The 23,378-nt window shown below is 45.4% G+C and overlaps 1 protein-coding gene across 2 annotated transcripts; it reads right to left on the bottom strand.

The window, feature by feature from the left end:
- Window positions 1-315: 315 nt before the first annotated feature.
- On the bottom strand, window positions 316-23,373 carry LOC309685291 (inhibitor of nuclear factor kappa-B kinase subunit alpha; the record flags this gene model as incomplete). 2 transcript variants are annotated; one of them, XM_082501078.1, is made up of 15 exons in its annotated part: window positions 23,124-23,371; window positions 22,947-23,041; window positions 21,270-21,384; window positions 17,525-17,594; window positions 14,390-14,478; window positions 13,610-13,699; window positions 12,868-12,992; window positions 11,369-11,476; window positions 9,658-9,793; window positions 8,421-8,615; window positions 7,931-8,033; window positions 5,500-5,623; window positions 4,139-4,290; window positions 3,053-3,114; window positions 316-429 (listed from the first exon to the last, which is right to left on the bottom strand). In XM_082501078.1, the coding sequence occupies exons 1-15, from the start codon at window positions 23,289-23,291 to the stop codon at window positions 316-318; spliced, it is 1,746 nt and encodes a 581-aa protein (XP_082357204.1). In that variant the 5' UTR covers window positions 23,292-23,371. The 2 variants fall into 2 exon arrangements, with proteins under 2 accessions (XP_082357204.1, XP_082357205.1); XM_082501079.1 differs by lacking the exon at window positions 3,053-3,114 and having other exon boundaries at window positions 328-429; window positions 23,124-23,373.
- Window positions 23,374-23,378: the final 5 nt, after the last annotated feature.

Here is a 23,378-nt window from a genome sequence, read left to right on the forward strand (position 1 = left end):
TCCATGTTTCCTCAGGTCTAGCCATTGTGCATTCTGCCTTATAGTGCTGTAAAGCGATCCTTAGAACTTCACGAGGAATGAGGAATGTACAGCCACAAGTGGTGGGATTTTTTTTTGCCTTTTACCAGCAAAGTGATCTTAAACTGACAGCAAGTGACTCTGTACTTGCAAAAAGTGAGGAATGCATTTTGAAAGTGCTGATGGATCCACCAATAGAGGGGAAAAAAACCCCACAACCAACCCTCTGACACTGAAATACACCAAATCCATTTAGGTGCAATAAAAAAAAAAATAAAAATAAAATCAGCAAAGGACTTACAAGCTCTCCATGACCTCTCCTTGGCGCCTTGCATACGGACTCTTCTGAAGCTCTACAATCTCTGTGTGCAAAGCCATGATCTGCTCATCCAGATATCCTATATCTTCAGCCTAATGGGGAAATGTAGTGACAAATCAAACTGAAAGAGGAGGGCGATAAAGTAGATGAAGATCCCCAGAATACTTGTTTGGATAATGGGCTGACTCCATGCAGAGTTTAGGAGAAAGAAGCTCTTTAACATGACTGCTGCTACAGTAATTGAGGTTACTGTTATTATCTCAGTGCATGATATTACCTAGATCCAAACCTCCGCCAACCACACTGGATGAGAAAAATCAGCTTCCTCAGAAATCCTCCCTCCTAGATGCATGCTGCATGCACGCACACACTCTCTGGTGCTGGCAGCGAAGATTTTTTTCTCCTACTTTTACAGTATGGACAGAGGCTGCTCTCACATTTTACCTGCCTGTATCCATTTTGGTTTGACATTTCTCCGGTGTTTCACATCTTCCTCAATGCAATACAAAAGATAGCAATCTTATGCCAAGCCCCGACACTTAAGTTAGGCGAGGCAGCCAACAACAAAATTTCTAAGCATGAGGATTGATTATGTGGTGCCAGACATGCACTGGAGATGCCCAGCATGGTTAAGAAAGCACTGGTCACAGTAATAGGTCTTAGCGCCACTGACTGTAGGCACAGATCTGCCTTCCTGAGAAAGTGCCTGGAGGTATTTCAGCTTTTCCCTTCTGACCTGGGGCTGTAGGACCTGAAAATTGAACATTTTCCTTCGCTGAAACTGCAGATGTACTTGGGCTATATAAATGGGACGTGACCCCTTGACCAGGAAGGGACGTTTGTAGGTCTTGCAGGTAGAGTAAAACAAGATGACATAGAAGCAGCGAGATGCCACATAATCAAAGGAGAATCAGATTGTGAGAAAAACATGAAATAAACCCTGTTATCAAAAGAAATATCTTTATCTGGAGCACCGTGACTCACCACACAGTAGTATAACAGTCTCTCCAATTAACAGAAGTTAAGCTGCCCACTAGAGAGACTGAGATACTGCTGTGTATTACAGAGTAAAACATCTTCCACTCTTGATAAATGGACACAGTGTGACTATACATGTGGACTGCACAGCTTGAAGACAGAACATAATTCTGATGGTCTGCAAAGCAAATATTGGTTGAGGTTCCTGGTTTCCTGGAAACAGCCTGTGACAGCTTTGAGTTATACGGCCAGAAGCAGCCCTTTGTTGCTTCCTAACAGGGAGCAACAAGATCCCAAAATTTAAAGAGCTACACAGAGGAGTATTCAGGTATGGAATCCCAATTGCCCTATCTCCATCACGTGAACAAGCAGAATCAAGGCTCCAAGAATCACAGAATGGTCAGGGTTGGAAGGGACCTCTGGAGATCATCTAGTCCAACCCAGAAAGAACCTTTTGACTTAGATGAAGATAGTAATGGATCCCAGAATCTGAACTACCCAGCCTATTCCTTCACAGGGGAAAAGAAAACAGGCAATGTAATTCATTGTTTGTGTTTCTAATGGTGTATTAATCACTGTGGTCTGTATTACTACAACAGCCAATACAAGAACTCCCTGCAGGGGAGAGCAGAAATGCGAGACATTAGCCCAGCAAATCACAGGACAGTCCTGGTCAGCAGAACACACGTTATTGGCACTCCTGCAGCTAGCTGCTATCACAGAGCACAATGAAGAGACTACTTTTTGAGATATTTCAAAAGACCTTCCCTCTGAGATATATTACACATTACAAACATGCTAATTTTTCCTTGCATTCCTTCTAAGCCCCCATTTCTGAATGCTCCCCTCTGAATGCCTCTCCCCTCCCCAGCTTTATTCAGTACATCCAGTAGAAGAGAGGAAGAAATAGCTTTTGAAATAAGCTACAATCATCCTAACTCTGTCCCTAGTTTTCACAGCTAAAATCTTATTCTTTCCCTATACAGGTCTGGACAGAATTGCAGGCAGAATTGTTCTCTGTCAAAAAGGCCTTTATCTCCTCATCATTTTCAGTGGACGTGCAATTAAAATGCTCATTCCCAGAAGACAGAGATCAGAATTCTAAGCAGTAGATAAATTTAAACTAGCCTTTCTCGCAGAACTCTCCGAGGAAGAGAAAGCCATTATGCCAGCTCAGCTGTCCATAAACCACAAGCAAAAACATCTGTTAACTATTAGGACTACTCAGAGTAAGAACTGGCTTCAGCTCTGCTGTAAATTTCTTAAGGATGACTCTTATTAAAACCTAATTTGCATATTTACCTGCAAAATAACAGAAATTGGTGTCTGTACTCCTAAATGAAGTATGCAGTGATTTCAAAAGTGCAATACTAAGCAACTGGTATTATTTTCAGCTGTAGCAATGGAAATTTTTCTGCACAATAAATCCAACCAGGAAGACTCTTGGCTACAGCAACATCATTTCTTTTGGCCAATAAATAACGTGTCTTTATAGACTACTTTCCCATACAGACAATGCAGTCTAGTGACATTTGTGCTGGTTTTCGTCAATCCACTAGATTCAAACAACCTGGTGACTGGGGACTGTTTCTTTTATCAGGCATCTGGAATGATGTTCTCATTCCCACAGCAGGCAGGATATGAAACACACTGAAAGCACAGAGCGGTGGCACATACTACACTAAGTTCCTGTCGTGATCTGCGTCACAGAGATGAAGTTTCTTTAATATCCCCTACCTGTGCACACTGAGAGGCCTTCTCTTGCATCTCCTTCCAAGCTTTGAGCATCTTTTCTGAAGCTTAAGAGAAAAAGAGTTGATAATTTATAAAAACATACAGACACAAAAATAAAGCATGACCTGAGCTTTACGTACATCAGTTGAATTTGAACACAAAGAGCATGACGCTGAATCTCCAAGCAGGAGTTATGACCCAGAGATCACAGAGAGACAGCAAAGTTGCAACTTAACAACTCCACGCTCACATCCGAACTGTTTGGTAGGATTTCACTGTTTGCAATCACGGGCCTAAAATGAATTTGAGTCTTTAAATTCTATCATTAAGCTCAACAACTGCCACTTTTGATTACACACAGACTATCCAAAACCAGTTCCCCGAGTCTTGACATTTTCCATCATCCTCCTTCAGCCCAGTCATAATTTTTGACTCAAGTTTTGGTTTTTAGTCATATATCCAAACTATGCATAAATCTCACTATTCTCCCCTGAACAGCATTTATAAGATCCAGTTGTTTCTGCGATATTAACACTGTAGCTGGTGCTTTTTCACCTCATCTCTCATCCTGACTCATGCTACCTCCTAATATCAAGCACAGTAGGATCACTCCCTCAGCGCTGTTCAAAACAATGTTTCTACAGTTGCCATGCCCATTGGTTCTGCCATGGATGGCTGGTGGCCCACACACTGCACATGAAGTGCAGCAACTGCCCTCCACTTTATGCCCAGTGATGACTCCAAATGAATCAGACTTTGGACGAATAAATAGCAAATGACGACATCACCAGGCTATTAATACTCCAGTTTTCTTTGTTTGGTGTTCTCAGGGGGGAACAGCTGACCACTTGTTTCACTGTCACTGAAGCTCTCCAAAAACATTTTGGTTTTTATTTTCCTGCCTTCTCCTGCATCTTCCCCAGCTAAAACATGCCCAATAAGGATGCTGAAGAACACAGCGGCAGCTCCTGCATTCGTTTCCTTTCAATGCTAGTTCTTACCCACAGCCCTTCATAGTCAGTCTGATCCTTTACAGGATCCTGTAAAGGATCAGACAAGACACACGGGCAAGAATTATACAATACGCACATATGCCATAAGCCATCTGGTCACTGTATCTCTCCAGGTCGAGGTGAATGCTTTGATGAAAGAATTCCAGCTTTGCTTTCAGTTGCTGAGATGCTGACACCATATTGTTTTTCATTTTGATAAGGTTGGCATTATACCGAAGAAGACTGAGCCTAACAAACGAAACAAGAACAGCACATTAGTTGAAATGCCTATCTGGACTTGTGGCCAGTGCTGTCGCATTACCTGAAGGAAAGACATAGCTAGCAAAAAAATTTTGTAAGGTCCTTGGAACAGGGAGTCTCCATGGGGCCACAGGCTCCACTTTACGTCCTCAAAAGCCGCAGGTCCTCAGCAAGCAAAAGAGAAAGTCCTTCCTCGTTTCCCAGGGGTTTTTTTTTGCCAAGCTCAGTTAGACAGTCTTTGCAGTGTAGATTATTTCTTAGCATTTACAGGGTGCTGTGATACATGTTGCCCTGGTGAACGCTGGCACCTTTTTTATCACTTGAGATATATGACACTGCCCATTCTGTGACTCGACCACAGGACAAAAACCTACAAATATAACACACAGTTCCACTCATTCTGCCACTTGCAAAATGACTATCCTGGGCTGCGTTAGGAGGAATGTTGCCAGCAGGTCAAGATCCTCTCCCTCTGTTCAGTGCTGGTAGAGTCACACCTGGGTCCAGTTCTGGGCTCCCCAGTACACCAGAGACATAGACATACTGGAGAGAGGCCAAGCAGGGGCTATGAAGATTAGAGCTGGGACCATTCAGCCTGGATAACCAAAGTGGGGATCAAAATGTACAAATACCTGAGGGGAGGGTACACAGAGAATGGAGCCAGGCTCTTTCCTGTGGTGCCCGGTGACAGGACCAGGGGTGATGGGCAAAAAACTGAAACACAGGAGGTTCTCTCTGAACATCAGGAAACTCTTTTTTACCGTGAGGGTGACCAAGCACTAGCACAGGTTGCCCACAGAGGCTGTGGAGTCTGCATGTCTCCATCCTTGGAGATACTTAAAAGCCATCTTGACATGGTCCTGGGCAACCAGCTCTAGGTGACCTTGCTTGAGCAGGGGGGGTTGGACTGGATGACCTCCAGAGGTCCCCACCAACCTCAGCCATTCTGTGAGTTCAGTCTGTGACTATATTCAAGGTTCAAGTTTTTTCAGTATTATCAGTGTCAGGCAGTAGGTGGTAAAATTCCTGGAGTGGAATAAGCTCCCAGCCCAAGTATGTTTTATAATGTAAAAGTATAGAACAGCAGAGGGCTGTAAAACTTCAGGTAACCAGAAGTCCCCGAGATGTACTTTTCCATGCAAACGGTCTCTGTATTTGCCTAATACTGAATCTTCTGAATGAGAAGTAGCAACTTACATGGCAGCTCTCTGGCCCTGGAAAAGCCTGCTATAATCTTCTTTTAGCCCAATCACATAGTGAACTGCTTCTGCCCACACCTTGCGCAGCTGAGGAATCGGCAGTTGGATTTTACTATCCTGTACTGAACGCAAGAAAAACCACAATTGTACATTAATGAAAGGACAACTCAAGAAAAGGACTTCAGTGCTTACAACATTCCTAACTTGCTTCAGGTGCCTAAACTAAAGGATCAAACCACATAAGATTCTGCTCAATTTTTATGGGATGCTGCCTAAGTGTGTATAAGCTTTTCATGTTACAGCTCCCAGATATTTGGCAGCCTGCTACTGGCCAAGCAACAGCTCATGTTTGAACTCACAGCTACAAGAGTACTGATTTCTTAGAGCGCTTTGGCCTCTTGGCAGTAGGCAGACATGGGGCACACTGCATGAAACATGGCCCAAGGCAGGACCCATGGGTGGTTTTATTGAAAAACTCTCTCTAAAGCACTTGCCCAAGCTAACAAAGCAAATGTAATTGTTCCATTTAATCAATTGATATCAGTCGCTGTCCTGACATGCGTTTCATCCAAAAATGCCTTCTAATCTTTTGTACATTTCATCCCAAATTCCTGATGTAGATGTTTAAGGGGAAAAGATGCAGGACTTATGTGTGTTCCCCTATAGAGACAGGGAACTGTTAGTACATCGGGAGATCAATAAACATGTCATAAAAAGCCTTAGGTCCAAGAGATTCAGCACAATTATGCCATGCAATGAGATTTGCCAGAATAAAATAGCCCAGCACACAGGAAAAAAACAATTAGAATAAGCGTGACTGACAGTAAAAGGAGAGAGGGAAAACCAGCACAACTTCTGCAGAGCCAGGCCAAAGAAAATAAAGCTATTTAACAGAAACTGTATATCACGAGGCATTTCCTTTATATGCAGTATCCCAGTAGATTCTCCTGTCCCTTGACGCTATTTTTTTTTTCTATTATAGAGGTATACAAGGTCCTTCATACAGGTATGTTGGATATATAAATACCTTCACAGAGGTGTATTAGGTCCTGCAGATGACTGCTGTCATTTCAGGAGACATGTAAGGGAAGCTGTAAGCAGAGAAGCAGCTTTCATGCATGGTCTAAAAGAACACCAATGATGCCAGGGCCAGGCAGCGGCACCAGAAGTAAAAGGGACCAACTGGAGCAGATCTCACCAGTATCCGTGCAGCAACAGACAGGCTCTACTCCTAACAACTCAAGAGGAAGGAGGGGCCTGGGCTCTCTCAGACACCTGGCCCTGCCTGGCGAGACCAGAGGTAGGAGCTACGGAGTTATGGACATGGCATCACTAGAGCTAAGAGCTGTTGGGAAGACAGTACAAGACCGCAGGTTTTGAACCTCTGCCAAGTGGCTCTGAAGACCAGCCCTAATCCATAACCTCCACAGGGAAAGGACAACAATTCTGCAAGTGGTGCAACATGGCCAAATACACTGGCTTGGCTCCGTGGATTTCCTCACACAGGTCCTGAATAATCAGCAGCACAGAATGAAGGACCCGTTCTTTCATTTAGGTGAGACACAAGAGATGGATCACAGCTGAAACGCAGCTATCACAGACAGTACAGGGCAAAAAGGTAATCTCTATTCTCAGGATGCTGATATGGGGTTCGGAAACATAAATCTAGGAGGGCAACTGCTCATGAACATCCAAAGCATCCAATCTCAGGAGACAGGACCGTAAGGAGCTGAAACCTGCTTGCACCTGAGCACAGGGAGGAGGGGAGGAAGAGAAGACAGGATATGTGCACAACTTCTTCAGATGCTAAACCCTAATATAAGAAGGTTCCTGACCCTCAGTACCACCAAAGGACATCTATGTGGGCTATCACTCAAGTTCTGCAAACATCTCCTGGCATGATGTCACTGCAACACTCTGTGGGTGTGAAAGGACAAGACCCTTTAGCAGGCCAGAAGGCCGTGCAAATGAAATCACAGTCCCCAAGTCAGGATCATCTTCTTTCCAGGATGCAGTGTGCAGACACAGACCAAAAATTTCCCTCTAGGCTACAAGAATAGGTTGCACATATTACCTCCCAAGCCTTCATTCACATCATGGTTCTATTTAAGTGGGGTGATGTTTAGGTTTAGGCAGGGTAGATGCTGTTCAGTGCACGGGATTTAATACAAGTGCAAAAACCTTAACTGAATTCTTAAGTTGCTCTATAGGAAAGTTCCCAAAGCGTGGGCAATAAATTCTCTGAACTGTTACATCTACAACATGTGGAGATACCACACTGTAGATGCAGCTTTATTAGGCTTAAATGCTCCTCTTTGAATCAGAGAATGCCCTTCAAGGTAATACACAGAGATTTGTAAGGCAAATCTACTTCCATAATACATGAGAAGCAGTGTTTTCAGTTCCCAGCTGTCCTCCAGCATACTTACCGATGTAATTTACACAGTCAGACAGACTCCGAGAAGCAAAGGGTCCATCATAGACAGTTTTGCTTTTATCAAACAAATAGACCATGTAGCTATCCCAGCCTCTCTGATGAGAAAAAGAGAAGAGAATGTAAACAAGACAAATCCCAAACATAGCGCCTACTAACCCAGAGGGTCCTGGTTACATCATGAACTAATTATTGTGGGCAGACACTCTTCTTACCAGGTGACTTAAAAACTCGATCTTGATAGATGTCACAGAAACACAGGATTCTTTGCTAGCAAGTTATTGTATCTAAATATTTAGACAGAGTATAACTATAGGAATCTACTTACGTTACCTGATAAAGGAAATAAAGCTAGACCTTAAGAGTTACTATACTTACAGAGCAAACTGTCCCCAGTGGAAGAAGATTAAGGCAATTTATCTTCCCTAAGATTTTTAAATCCGCTGAGAACGTGAAAGACATTAAACAAACAGAATCATTCCTACCACACCATCAATAACACACTGGGAAGCAGGTTTCCGAGGGTCCAGGCAAATCCCTGTTTCCAACAGCAGCTCCTGATTTCCAGTACTTATTCCAGTTTCAAACTCAATACGAATCTGAAGGGAATGAAGGCTTTCCTCCGGATGCAAGAGAAATGAAACAATCTTGGCAGAAGTCATATTTAGGATGTGTACTATCTGTAAAAAGAGTACAAGTTGATTGCAAGTCGCTGGCTATCAAAGACAAAAGACACAAAGGCCTGGGAGGGAGTATGTAGTGATTAGCACGTTAGATTGAGAGCATTGTTTGAGTTTTAATGACTACAATAATCAAGTTCAGGACTAAAGCCCCACATAATACAACTCAAAGCCTGGACCTGTAACTTTTAACTTAATGTCAGAGACAATTACAATAAAAGACACTAATAACCTTCCCAAGCCACACCGCAGTTCAGTTACGTCAAAAGAATGGTGACAAGCTAGCATAATGGCCATCGTGAGCCTTGTCCTCTCTGATGCTGGCCTGTAATGCTCCCAAGAAAAGGAGTCCCATTTCCTTTAATCCCTCCGTACAAAAAAAGCTGCTACATACCAGTGCTTGTCTTCTCACCACTCTCATGGCCCTCTCTAGAGTTTTACTATATCTGGGCAGAGACTGTAAGACCCAAACCACACCATCATCTACAGATTTTGACAAGTCCCAATCATGGGTGTGAGATTTTGTGTTTTGGGCTTTAATTCCTTTGGAATCCTTCCAGATGAGATAAAGTGATCCTCTGGCTTCTACACATGCTTGCCTCAGCTAGTCTAACTAGCAAAGCAATTACTTGAAGGGGAAGAGTCAGGTTAAATGTAGTCACTGTTTTATTACAGGTACTACTACAGTAGATGGACCTGGAGGTCACAGCATCAGTAGTGGAGTTCAGGAAACCTGTTATTAGCAAATATTAAACCATTATTTGATCTTGGTGTCTTGTCCTTTCTGAGATAACATAACAGCAATTTAGGGTCATTCTTCTACTCCAAGTGTAAAGCCAGAGATTGATATTGCTGGTGATATTTTGCCTTCAGATCTGTACTGGACAGGCTGCGTATACAAATGTCCTGATATATGAAAAACATCCCCTGTGATTCTGCAGCTGGATGATGCCAGGATCATAGCTTCGCTCCACTGAACACACTTTCTGTCCTCTGAGAAGCTTTTAGTAGGCCTTTAAAACCAGTCACAACCCTCACTCACCTTCAAATTCAGTATGTGATCCATTATTAGAAAACACTTCGGACGACTGGTCTCAGCATCTAAACCTCCACCCCTCTGTTGTGGATCCCAATTCAGCATCAGTTGCAACCAATTTTCCATTGGTTCTACAATTAAACTGAAACAGAAGGGCCATAAGAAAGAGAAGGCAGATACTCTACAACACTCAGTCCACTTAGGAAACGAGGGTCTCACAACAGCAATAAGGCTACAACTCTTTGGTTAGAGACTATACGCGTGCAACACCTGCTGAACATGTGTGAAGAACTGATTTTGCTGCAGTTGCTCATCCTGACAGCAGGGAAAGCCTGGAAGGGGAGGAAAGCACATACAGAGGGAGCATCTCCACTAACAACAGTCTTCACTGACCGCCGCAGGAGCACACGACCGCCGCAGGAGCACATGCCCATCCAACACACCTCGCATCACACTTCTCCCTCTTCCTGACTCCTATTCATTGAATCAGGAGTATCTGGACACATCAGTAAGGTGTATCAAAACAGGTAAGAGGAAGAATTGTTTCTTGTTTTTTTCCCTCCAAAACCCATCTGTGATACACATAAAATTGAATAGTCTTCAAAGCCTTGTCTGCAGAATAATCACCCTGTGCTGCAAAGCTGCCTGGAAGGTTCTCCTCCATGTTTATCCACAAAAGCAGCAAGTAAGTTTATTGTCAAGAATGTCTTTAAAGACAGAATGCAGTGCAAAAGCCCAAAGCACTGGCACAAAGCCACTTATTTCATTTTCAACTCCAGTACTTTTCCTAGAAATCTGCCAGTGCCATGGGTTGTCCTGCACTGCTGGGCACATCTAAAGACACAAATGCTAAATAAGTGACAAACAATGACAGCCTGACTTCTGACTTGATTAATTCAAGTTGAAGGACCTCCTGGAGGTCTTTGGTCTGAACCCTAGCCCACAGCAGGGCCAGTGCTGTGGCTACAGCAGGTTGCTCAGGACTGTCGAAGCAAGTTTGAGCAGTCCCCACAGATGGAGAACCCCCACTGCTTGAGGCCCTGTCCCAGGGATGCATCACTAGCTTGAGGAGACCTTTTTCCTGTGTCAAAATTTCATTTCCCTTGTAGCTTGTGCTGTTGCTTTTTGTCCTTTTGCTTTATCACCCTAAGAAGAGCCCATTGTCTCTGTAATGCCCCAGTAGATAGTAGAAGACAAAATTAGATCCCCCTTTGCCTTCTCTTTGCCAGGCTCAAGAAGCCCAGCTTAAGGGCCCCTCCCTTGCACACTCTATTCAACAGGCTCTGACCATCTTTGTGGCCTCTGCTGGACTCGCTGCAGTTTTCCCAACAGAAAAAAAACTATAAGCTTTTGCTTTCATGGAGCAGCTAACTCAAGTACTTGGTTTATGAGATTCAATACCATCAAGTTATCAGGTAGATGTTACTCAGTGGCCTTGTGATAACGGATGGAAAGCGGTCAGAGTTCACACTGCAACATGAACTGTCGTCATCCCACAACCTGCAGGGTGAACTGCCACTGGAGTGTCCACAGAATCAAAAAAGAGCCATATGGCTACAGGTTATTCCTTAACAGCAAATGGTAGCTTGCCAGTAGCTTGAAACACTGCTTAGGAGAAAGAAGGACAACCTCTCAGTGCTTGGGCTTAAGAAGGAGTAGTCCTCAGTTTAAAAAACAAGCCAAAAATTATCACACGTAGCCACAAGGACACACTTACCCACAGAGGCTGTGAGGCTGTGGCAGATGGGTACTAAAGCGAACCTCCCCATTCATCTCTTCAGAAGCAAAGATGTGCTTTGGATCCTTCTTCTTGATTTTTTCATGCCTAGAAAATAAAATCCTTTGTGGATATACCAATGATGTTACGTTTGGAAAGAGACAATTGAATATGGCAGCAGCAAAAAGCACCACAGTCTAGTCGCTTTAGAAAACATACTCTTTCAGGACACAGACGACGTTTCCAAACAATCCACCCAGAATGCCTCCAAGTGGAAGTGCAACTAACTGTGTCTCCGGCCTTTCCACTGCCCTTACCTTGATCCGAGTGTAGCACCTAAGAAGTGTTAGAAAAACAGCACGCTACTGGATCCAGGGAAAGCATCACCAGCAACTCTGCCTCAGTTTCCTCACCTTGGCCCACTTCAGCACTGGTCGGAACCTTGCCGAGAGCTCAGCTGCTCCCGGAGCAGCAGGATTTCCCCAGGGCAAGCCCACACTCAGCTGCGAGGCTGAATGCTCCCGGAGGCTGCCGGCTCGCTCTCTGTCCCAGTCAGCCCCAACAGGACCTGAAGCCACAACATGTGTGGCCTGTGCTCTTCTCTTGCTTCTTTTATGGATAGGGAAGAGCTATTTCTAATCTCATTCATTTATTAGTTTTCTACTAATTCCTTGATTAGGAAATCAAGTTTTCCATGGTAGAAAAAAATGGAACAAATACTGAACTATTAAAATAATAAAATCCCAAGAGTTAGCAGTTAAAAGGGAAACTATTGCAACATATTGGTTAAAACTGTTTGTTGTTAACACACAATAATTAAGCTAATACTCGCAGAAAACGTCAAATTTACTTTTTCTCCTGTTATTTCCATGCTAACAGAAAAGCCAGTTTTGTATTTTTTGTGTTGCAGAATCACCCTTTTAAAAACCAAGCTTACATACATTCCTGGTATTGCAAGGTAAGAAGTGGAAATACAAAACCACATATTTCTGCCCCTTCTTCTAGCCCTGAAAGAGCAAGCAGGATAAAGTATTTCAGTCATCACTCCTGTGAAGTTACTTACAAACCCACAAGTATGTATTTACTACACAAAATACACTGTCTTGCTGTGTGTTATTTATTTCTAAAAAAAAAAAAGTAACCTCACAGCCTTGGTGAACAAAGGACTGTATCACTACTTCCCATTACGTTTTTCTGATACCAATGCACAGACTGGTTTATTTTTATATTTTTTGATTCACATTTCACTTGTGAAGGAATTATGATGATCAGTGGCTACCATGTGATGCAATAAGCACATACTACAGTGTGTATAAATAGCCAATCAAACTGTCGTTGACATGACCGAAGCATCAACAGCTCCTACAAAGCTCAGCAAAACCACCAGCCTCAGCACCTAACAAACAATTTATCGTTCGGGTTCACACTGTCACCTCACCACATGCAGTAGCTGTCGTTCCTCTTGCCTGGCAACGCCACTAGCCGAATAAGTGTCTTACCAGGTAAATGGCTGTAGATTATGTAAGAAAGGTCTAAATCCTGCAATGCATTCAAACACCATCGTTCCAAAGCTCCAGTAATCAACAGTAACTGAGTAGGATTTATTCTCAAAGAGTTCTGGAGCCTAAAAAGGATCATAATAAAAAGACACTTTGAAAGTAGTACTTCTGTTCACCTATTTTCTTGCATTTCTGCAGAGACAAAGCTGCATCTAGACACAGCCCCCAGTTCCAGTGCGGCACAGGGACCCTGATGCAACCCCACTTAGGCTACCTCATGGGTCAGGGATTAGAGCACCCAACCCACGAGATGGGAGGGAGCTGGGCTTGTTGGGCCTGGCTGTGGGGAGGCAGGCTGAGAGCAGGTCCCAACCGTAGCACAGGAAGGGATGGAGGGGATGGACGGGGCCAAACTCATCTCAGAAGGGACAGGTGATACAGTGAGGGGCAACAGCCCCAAATCACCGTCTGGAAGGCTGAGGTTGGACATGAGGAAACACTTCTTCCCCTGGAGAGGGAAGGCCCCTGGGACAAGTCCCCAGGAAGGGGCATTTTCAGGGGTTTCAGGGTTTGGCTGGGCCAAGCCACAGCTGCCTTGACCTTGTGCTAGTGACAGTCCTGAGGCAAGTGGGAAGCTGGACAAGGGACCTCTGTAGGTTCCTTCTGACAAACATTTCTGTGATTCTATAAAATGTGGCAATACCACATGACTTGTATACATGAAAAAAACACCAAGTCTTACCAAATATTGTAGCGTTCCAACAAATGAAGTGCATAAGCTTCCTTGATCCAGATCCTTTGCGTATCCCAGGTCTATTATTTTGTGAACAATCTGTAGACAGTTTATATAGCTCATCAGAAGAGCAAATTCAGAGAAAAAGCCCCATCAAACCCAAAATCTGTGCAGTAACATCCACAGCATATACTTGAGAAGAAGAAACGCCAGAATGGAAATTCTGGGGAAAGTCCATGGTGAAGCTTCAAACATGTGACACAGGGTTAAAGCTTGCTATTTCACCACGTAAGCTGGCATTGTCCACCTATCTCAACTTAGACTTGATTTTATTCAAAGCACCTTACCAGTTACAGCTTGGCTGAACAGTGCATCTAGCTTTTCATCTGGGAACTGGAAGTTATTTGTTTGAAGAGTAACAACACAGAAAACAATTTTCACTAAGAAATCCATGAGGCTGACTCTGAACTAGCCTGATTTTACATGCAACCCTCAAAGCCACAAACACAGGGATATGCTATAATCTCTTATCATTCATATTCTGTTGCAGGCAGGGTTCTTGAAAGGAGGCAAAAGTTGTTTGCTTTTAATCACAAGGACTTAAAAATAAGCAAAATAGAATTTGTGGTTTCAAGACGACAGAAACTTTTAGTAAACTCGCAGTTGAGTTTTCAGCCTAGTCCAATGCCACAAACTACCTGTTCTCTTTTATTTCTCTCAGGTAAGAGAAAGCTGCTGGCGACTTCTAGAAACAGTGGGAACACCACTGACAGAGGCCACCTGACTTACCTTCCCACTTTCATCCTGAAGAACAATATTTTCAGGCTTTAAATCTCTGTGTATAATTCTGTTTTCATGCAAATACTGGATACCAGACCCTGAAAGACACATGTTTGATTTAATAGAAAATATACTCATGTTGATTAAAGATGCATGTAATAAAAATCTAATATCCCTGACACTGGGGTTGACATCAATATGTTTTCATTTTAAAGCACCATTAAGAACTATTGACTTGAGATTTGTCAAGATTTATGCTAGGACTGAACTAGCTCTCTTCCTCTGCTCCACAGAAATGGAGGTTGCTACAGAGTTCAGACCTCATGGCCACAGGTCACATCTCCCACCTGGAAGGCAAGACAGAAGGCAGCTGAATTCTATTCAAACTGTAGAGTTACAAAATGAACCACAGCACAGAGACAAGCAAAGCAGGTCTCCCAAAATATGCAGGCAGCTTGAAACAGCTCTGCATGTCCTCTAGCCGAAGATCTTGATAAATTAACACAAGATAACACAAAGACCTATTTATATATTTGAGCATGTTATGCAAGATGCTGATGAAATTAATTAAGCAAATGACACAAGTCGAGTTTCCCTTTGACCTAAACCTACTGCCAAATAGCAGCTTATAGAGCTCCTAGTAAACTTCTACCACTGCCCAAGCACCACAATGCAAACTACCACATCAGGGAAGGGACTGCTCAGCTGTGACGAAGCAGGAGCACGGCTGGAGCTAAGAAATGATCCCTGGGCAGCCTTTAGTTAACAGGATTCTGTCTGCGAGAAGGGGAAAATTCACACAGGTTTATCCAAATAACAGCAATGGCTGCTACATAAATGATTATCAAGCAAGCGTCTCGCTCAGGACATAGCCACAGACAAAACAGCAAAAGATTACTTTCAAAATTCGGTTGTTTTGATTGGGTTTTTTGTTTGTTTGTTAAGTCATTATTTTTCAACCTTGGAGATGAGCAAGTGGAAATAAAAGGTCCCACAAAAGGCCCAAGGCAGGTATTATCATCATGGGGTATTTTAGATTTTCCTGTGCAAAACATATTCTGCCTGCACATTGTGTAAAGCCTACTTCTAACCAGCCATGACTGTAAATTCATTACGAGATTATTTTAAGAGAAACATTCAACCATCACACCTTGTCCACATTTCAGACACTTTCTCCCATCAGGGAGAAAGACCCCAACCTTCACTGATTTAACATTTATACATTTAACAGCTTCTAACTTGCATTTCTTCTCCACTGCATTTTCAAGTCTTTGCCAAAGACACGACAAGGACATTCAACTTAGGAAGACAACAAACCCTGTTCTGTGGGTGGAAGGGGAACAAGGATGAAGGAATGGAGAGTTGCACTTGATTTTGGGACCTCAACTGCATGCCCTCTGAGCACTGAAAGAACAGAAGCCGAGGCCAATACACCCAAAATGCTTTCTCATGCCAAAACCAGCTCTGTTACTACAAGTAGAGACGGATTATCTGTAAGAGAGCTAAGAAACCCATGAGCTCTATTGAGGAGCTCTCCTGGAAAGCCTACTTGCTAGAGAAACCATCTGTAGGCATCCCCTTCCATCAGATGACTTCTTCACCCCAGGGTGTGCAAGAAGCCTGGCACTTCATGATGACAGGAACGCCAGTTTCAAGTCTCAAATCTTTTACTTACTTGCTCTCAGTGGTGAAGAATTTGGCATCAAGCTAAAGCTCAACAGTTTTAAAATTGAGATATTTGATGATATAAAATTGAGATATTTGATGGCCTCCGGAGACCATCAAGTTTGTGTCACAGAATGATTTCTGTGGGTTACCACAGCCTTAGGAACTGGCTTTAAAGCAGGCACCCAAAGGTATCAAATTAAATTGTTCCCTGTGAGCAGTGCTGCCAATGCTGGGCTACTTCTGTACAGATTTGCTGCCTGCTCCCTTTCCAAACTGCAGAATCTGAAATCCACGTTACCAGACACCTTCTGAATGCAGAACAAGTTGATGTCTGGCTAATTCTCATCTTGTCGTCACCCTGCCTCCCTGCAGGCTGCCTTGGGACCTTCCCCAGGACCATACACAGCACAACAGCAGTGTTAAGGGGAAAGGAGGTTTCTTCTCCAACCTTGCGCTTCAGCCTCCCACAGTGAAAAGCAGGGCTGGTGCCCCTTGTTACGCTGCTCACCAAGTGCAGTTTGGTCCCATCCATCACCTTTGCACCTGCCCTTTCTGTAGCCACAGGCTGCTGCTGGGGCCTTGTCAGCCTCCCTGCAGCCAGACCCAACAAGCCCATCTCCTGGTGGGCTGGGTGCTCCAGGCCCTGGGCAGCCTTTGCAAGGTGCTGCCAGGATCTCCACATCCCTCTGGAACTTAGGGCCAGATGTGGACAACTGTATCCAGATGTAGCCCCCCCTGCGCTGAGTAAAGGAGACCGTGATCTCCATCACTGTGCTAGCAACAGCTCTAATGCAGACTGACAGGATTGCTCTTCCAAAACGAGAAGCTTCTCAGTGTTTAGGCACACTTCTTTTGGGATCACCTACCTAATTACCTCTCAATTCAGAGCAGATCGTTAGCCAGAAGATTGCTGGACTAAGCACAGCATGGCTGGCTTCCTCTTCTGCTATGCTCTTACCTACCTTGCTCTCAGCTCCATGCCAGTTTATCACCTCCTCTGTACCGCTCCCCCAAAAAACAAAACTCCCCTCCTACTAAGCAAACCCTACGTAGAGAAGCCACAGGGCGGCTTTGGCACTTCTCATGTTGGTTCTTGCTTTTTGGCTTGTATAAGTTACATTCCTTCAAGTGACAGGCAGTTTGGCAGCTCCAAAGCCACAAACAGAAAAAGGGTTTGAATGGGAAACTGTAACCTTAACAAAACAAAACGTTAAGGTCATAGCTACGTACAACTGACCACTACACAGCTTTTCCAATCCCATTCCACAGACACATCACTAGTGCAAGCTTCTTGTCTCGGTGACCAGCAGGGGTACCAAGTCCTTCCACTGGAATAGAAATCTGATTTGTTTTAACACCCTGTTCTCGTTAGTCCCCTTTTTAGGGTCACGTGAAAAAGCAAAATGCCATTACACATTAAAAAAAAACACCACCACCAAAAAAAACAAAACACAGGAGAGGCATTACGCTACGTACCAACATCGCTAAGCAGAGAAAGTATTTGACTTTCCTTAAGTCCGCAGCAGTTTTCTGGTTTGTTTAGCAACTACAGTAAAGAAAAAGATGTTTAGAACCACAGTACAACAGTTAGCAGTCAAGAACATCTCCCACCCCCTGCTGACATGACAGAAAACAGCACAGCCCAAATATAACTCTAGCTGAATGAGGTAGTTGGCTTTGTGAAATAAAAGAACGGGGTAAAAAGAAAACAATTCAAACAAAATGAAAATTCATTGCATGGAGATGGGGTTGAAAAAGATTTGGGCTACTCGAATACCACAACAGCATCAAAGCCATCAGAGAGCAAACAAGCAACAGATGCAGGCAATGGGGATCCTAAGGCTCCTGGAATTTGCTTGTTTGTCATCTGCTGAAGTTTGGCTTGATGGGATTTGGAAACATCCCAAATCATAGAATGGTTTGGGTGGGAAGGGACCTTTAAAGGTCATCTAGTCCAACCACCCCTGCCACTGGCAGGGACATATTCAAGTACACCAGGTTGCTCAGAGCCCCATCCAACCTGACCTTGAATGTTTCCAGGGATGGGGCATCTACCACCTCTCCGGGCAACCTGGGCCAGTGTTTCACCACCCTCGTCGTAAAAAATTTCTTTCTTATACCTGGTTTAAATCTACCTGAAGCAGGACTGCTGCTTGAAAGAACAGCCCACCAGTGAGGAAAATAAACTGAGTGACAAAATGCAAAAGGAACAGACACACATCCAAGCCCTTGGCTTTCAAACATGGGTCACTGATAAGAGGATTATAGAAGAGAAACCAGCAGGTTAACCCGTAAATTCAGTAAAGGCTACAGAAGAGATGATCACTGCAGTCACTTACAGCTCCCAAACAGCCCAGCTGGCCCAAAGCAACTGCTGCTTTAATCTTAACAAGCCAGATACAGACTCCACCAGAGCCTGTTTTTCTCAGTGTGCTGTACCCACGTGAGATCCCACACTATGGAAAAATGACCCAGGTATCAGCCCATGCTCCAAGAGGCTTCCCAACACCATGCAGCCACCTCCATAGTCACCAATGCTGCCTGAGTCCTGCAGGGTCCAAGGCACAGTACCAGCCACCCCACCTCACGGTCAGGCACCTTAAAACCAGCAAAGAGCATGTTCTCCGATAACAGTGCTATTGCCACAGGCTGCCCCAACCCACACAAGTCACCTTCTTCAGCTCAGAGTGCTCAATTGCTGGCTAGCTCTGCTGTGGGACACGGTCTCCTTTCTGACCGTACTCCCACAACAAGGAGCAGCTGCTCGACAGTTCATCATATGCTGGCTCCTAGGTCACCCACCCAGTTAATCCTGAGCTAAAAAGCAGATTGTTGGCCTGTGGATCACTGGCATGTCCACAGCACAGACCATGACCAGAACTCACAGCCCTGCCTCCACTCTAAAGTGCTTCTTCATCTCCCCTCTCCCATGCCTTGAACTTTTCTCCTCTAGTGACAGGTATGGGAGAATCACCGTATGAACCCCCTTCCTAATTAGTGTCTTAATGATCTGTCAATAAGCAGCTTTAGCAATTGCCCACATAAGCCCTGAGTCAATCAACACGTGATCTAACTTTTTGATCACCACACAGAAGGCTTTTATAGATGACTGAGGGACACTCCTGCACCGCAGTCACACCTCCCATGACGTCCCCTCATGTTTTTGCCTGCCTCCCACACTTCAGGCACAACCTCTAAGGCACAGAAGCCAAACTTCAACATCTCACTCCCACTCTTTAAGTTCTGGGTAGATGTGCTGAAAAACAAAGGAAGAGAGGGGCCAAGTCAGAAATCAAGGTCAGAGCCCACAACACTACCCTGAAAGAGCACAAGCATAAAAATGTGCATGGCACATAGACAGGAGCTGATGCTTTTCCAGACTTTATGAAGATGCAGATGTGCAATGAGAAATTCATAGTGGTGCAAAACACAAATGATGCCAAGTGAGTGTAAGAGAAAGATTTAAAGAAGATCAGACTCAGAAATAAAAACACATGCATCTTTATTTAAGGGACACAGCATTACATGCGATCAAATGAAACGAAGCATGTTACTTCTTAAATTGCCCCAGCATCTATGCAACATCTAAGGATTCATTAGAAATTAAATGATCGAACACTGCATTGCAAGTAGAGCTAATGTAACCCCAAATTTCTTGGCCAAGGCCTCCAATTTACTTGAGTAATCTAGAAACTTTTACTGCAAAAGTACAACATTCAAGCGTCTCCACAAACGTGGTCAGCTACATGCGTTTGCAACATCCAAATGCTTTTTTTCATATATGCCTACTTCCTTTCATTGCCAACCTTAAAATTGTCCCTACTGCTTTAAACGACTCAAAACCATTAAATGAGGCTAAGTTACTGATACATTAGCTATTGCAGACATTGCATTCAACATCTGCTCGTGTTCCTCCATTTAACACCAGTAACAAAAACTACAATAGAAAAATGAGCTTCCTGATAACTTAGATGAGGTGATTTCTAGGCAAACCTAGAAATCAACAGGGATTAGCTTCTTCACCCCTATACAAGTGGTTGCTTCCCGAATCCAGCTGCAATGGAAAAGGAGCATAAACTCTACCAGGCCATGCAGCCACTGCATGGGGAACTCCTGGGTGTCGCTGCTTTGCAGAAGGCCAGTTTCCTGTTTCCTGCTGAACAGTTCCTGGGAAGTCTCTGAAGCCCTGGAGGCCCCAGTCCAGTACCAAAAGGATCCTTCCCTGTGCCGAGAGCAATACAATACTGGCTACACATGAATCAAAACTACATCAGAATCCAAACAGAGACCCATAGCAGCAAAGGCTACATCAAAAGCCAGTGGGGTGAGGGAGGTGATTCTGCCCCTTTACTCCGCTCTGTTGAGAACCACCCCCCCCCCCCGCAGTGCTGCATCCAGCTCTGGAGTCCGCAGCACAAGAAGGACATGGACCTGTTGGAGTGGGTCCAGACGAGGCCACAAAGATGCGCCGAGGGCTGGAGCCCCTCTGCTGTAAAGACAGGCTGAGAGAGTTGGGGCTGTTCAGCCTGGAGAAGAGAAGGCTCTGGGGAGACCTTCGAGTCCCTTCCAGTCCTTAAAGGGGCTACAGGAAAGCTGGGGAGGGACTCCTGATCAGGGAGGGGAGCAATAGGACAAGGGATAATGGTTTTAAACTGAAAGAGGGAAGACTTAGATTAGATTAGAAATTCTTTCCTGTGATTGTGGTGAGCCCCTGGCCCAGGTTGCCCAGAGGAGCTGTGGATGCCCCATCCCTGGAAGTGTTCAAGGCCAGGTTGGACAGAGCTTGGATCAACCTGGGGTGGTGGCAGGTGTCCCTGCTCAGGGCAGGTTGGGACTAGATGATCTTTAAGGTCCCTTCGAACCCAAACTATTCTATGATTCTTCGAAAGCCAAACATGCTACAGGAAGTTATATGAATGTTACAGCAGTTCCATGAAAGGACATACTGCTTCAGGATAAAAAAAACAACCAAACAAACCACAAGCGTATCTGGCCTATGGATTGTTCTCTGTCCTCTGGTTTCAAAAACATAAGCCTCATTTTCCACACATGGCTTTTTTCCACTTTAAATTTACTTCCCCACACCTGTACTTTAAAAAAAAAAAAAAAAAAAAAAAAAAAAAAAGAGCACCACAGAACATACATGGTTTCACAGACAACCACAGTTATGGAAACACCATGAAGTCCTTTGCTAAATAGTGCAAAGTAAAGCAGACATTACCTTCCGGAGGTCACCTCCTGAACAATATTCCATTGCCAGAAGAGGAACGTCATTGACCAGAAAGTTCATCTCCTCAGGAACTTCACAGGCTCTTACTACATTGGGATGGTTTAACCTAAGTACGTGGAAAGCTAGATGAAAATTATGACTCCTCTTTTAGAAGAATGAGACAACAGATTGTCAACCACATTTTACGTTTCAGGTACAGTTTCTGTTTCCCAAATGTATCCTTGCTGAGACATACACTCTTCAACTGGCACCTACCAGTATCCAAATGCATAAAATCATACTTGGGAATACACAAACCAGTGATGAACAGAACCAATGTCTCAAAGTCAAGGTACAGGACTTTGATGATGGGGATCCGGGCTCAAGTTCTGGATTCCTGCACATTCCTGGCAAAGTTGTCACATATGTGTCTCTGTTTCTGCATGTGGGGACAGCTTCCCCTGGCCCAAGGGTTTCACAGGAATCCATTAACGCTTGTGTGACAGTACAAGGGAGGTAGAATCAGGCAGGTGGAGTCTACATACATGGGGAAGGATTCACTTCTGCAGCTGAATTCAAACAGCTGTTTCCTGACTGTCTCTAACGTACGTTACTCTTGGGAATAAAAGACACATCCAGAAGGAAGCGAAGACAAACTATTTCTGTGCACACCTATCAAAGCCTCTGGAAGCCACCACAACAGCAGCTGTAGCCGTGCAGCTCAGTGCTTGTATTCAGAAAGCGAGCATGGTGAAAATGCTAACGAGAACAGTGATCACCAAGCCCCAACTTACAAACTCAGGTTGCCTGGAAGGGGTTTCCTCCAACGTTAGGGCAGGCAGAGAGCAGCTGAGGGTGACAAGCCGGCAGAGCAGGAGCTCAGTAAAGCTCTGTGCAGCAGGGGCACTGCAGGCCTTGGTGAGGACAACTCGAAACAAAACTGAGTGGCGTCCCTGCTTCCACCAATGAGACAAAGCATTCCATGCTCTGGGACCTCTCTCAAAAGAGAGGAGGAATTCTTGGGATGAGGGAACAACTGTGTGACACCCCTCCAACGTCCTCAAGGACAAACCTGGCAGCTCTGGTTTACAGAGTGACAAGCCAGAGAGAGGGATGGTGGGCAGCATACAGTACGTGGTTTCTCACGGAAATGCGTTAGGAGACATCATTCTGTACATGCGTGAGCACGACCGAAAAAAAGCAATTCCTAGCTCCCCGGTTGCTAGATCAAAGACAAACGCACTGCACGGTACAGGAATAGGTGGGCATTCTCATGTCACCACATTAAAACTCGACACACGGTGTGGTTTGCGTTTGGAGGAATTTAGCAATCGCTAGGAGGTGGACAAACAAGTGCAAAGGGTCCGGGTGTCGCTAGGTCCCAAGCTGAGGCACCAGCTGTACACTAGAGCAGAAGCACCCGGACATCTTGGGACGACAGATAAGCCAGTGCAGGGGCCTTAGGCGACAGGAAAAGTCTCAGCTCGGCCGGTTCGGGGCTGGCTGTCCCCAGGCAGGTCGCTCAGCCCGGCCGGCCGGCCCCACTCCCTCAGCTCGGCCGGTTCAGGGCTGGCTGTCCCCATGCAGGTCCCTCAGCCCGGCCGGCCGGCCGGCCCCTCTCCCCGCTCCCTCAGGGCGGCCGGGCCGCGGCTGCCATGGCGGTGCCGCGCCGCCCCCCTCCGCACTCACTTCTTCATGATGTCGATCTCATGGCACCAGCGGTCCTTGTTCTTGACGCTGAGCTCCAGCCGGCAGGACTTGATGGCCACCCGGGCGCCCGAGTCCTGCGGGACACAGCGCCGTCAGCCGCCCCGGCCCTCCCCGCCGCCCGCCCCGGCCCTCCCGGCCCCGCCGCCGCCGCCCCACCTGGTGCTGGTAGAGGCAGACGTTACCGAAGCCGCCGGTGCCCAGGCGGTCGCGCATCTCCCAAGGCCCGCAGCCTCCCGCCGGCTGCCCCCGCAGCGCCGCCCCGCCGGGGGCCCGCTCCGCACCGCCGGGCCCGGGGGTGGGTATGGCGGGGCCGCCCCGCTCCATCGCGCCGCAGCCACTCGGCGCCAACCGGCTCCTCCGCCTTTATTGCCGTGTCACCGCCCGCCCCCGCTCCCCCCCCCCCCTCCGCCG

This window comes from Vanellus vanellus (genome assembly GCF_965231255.1).
Source record: "Vanellus vanellus genome assembly, contig: HAP1_SCAFFOLD_1457, whole genome shotgun sequence".
NCBI classification, from domain to species: domain Eukaryota; kingdom Metazoa; phylum Chordata; class Aves; order Charadriiformes; family Charadriidae; genus Vanellus; species Vanellus vanellus.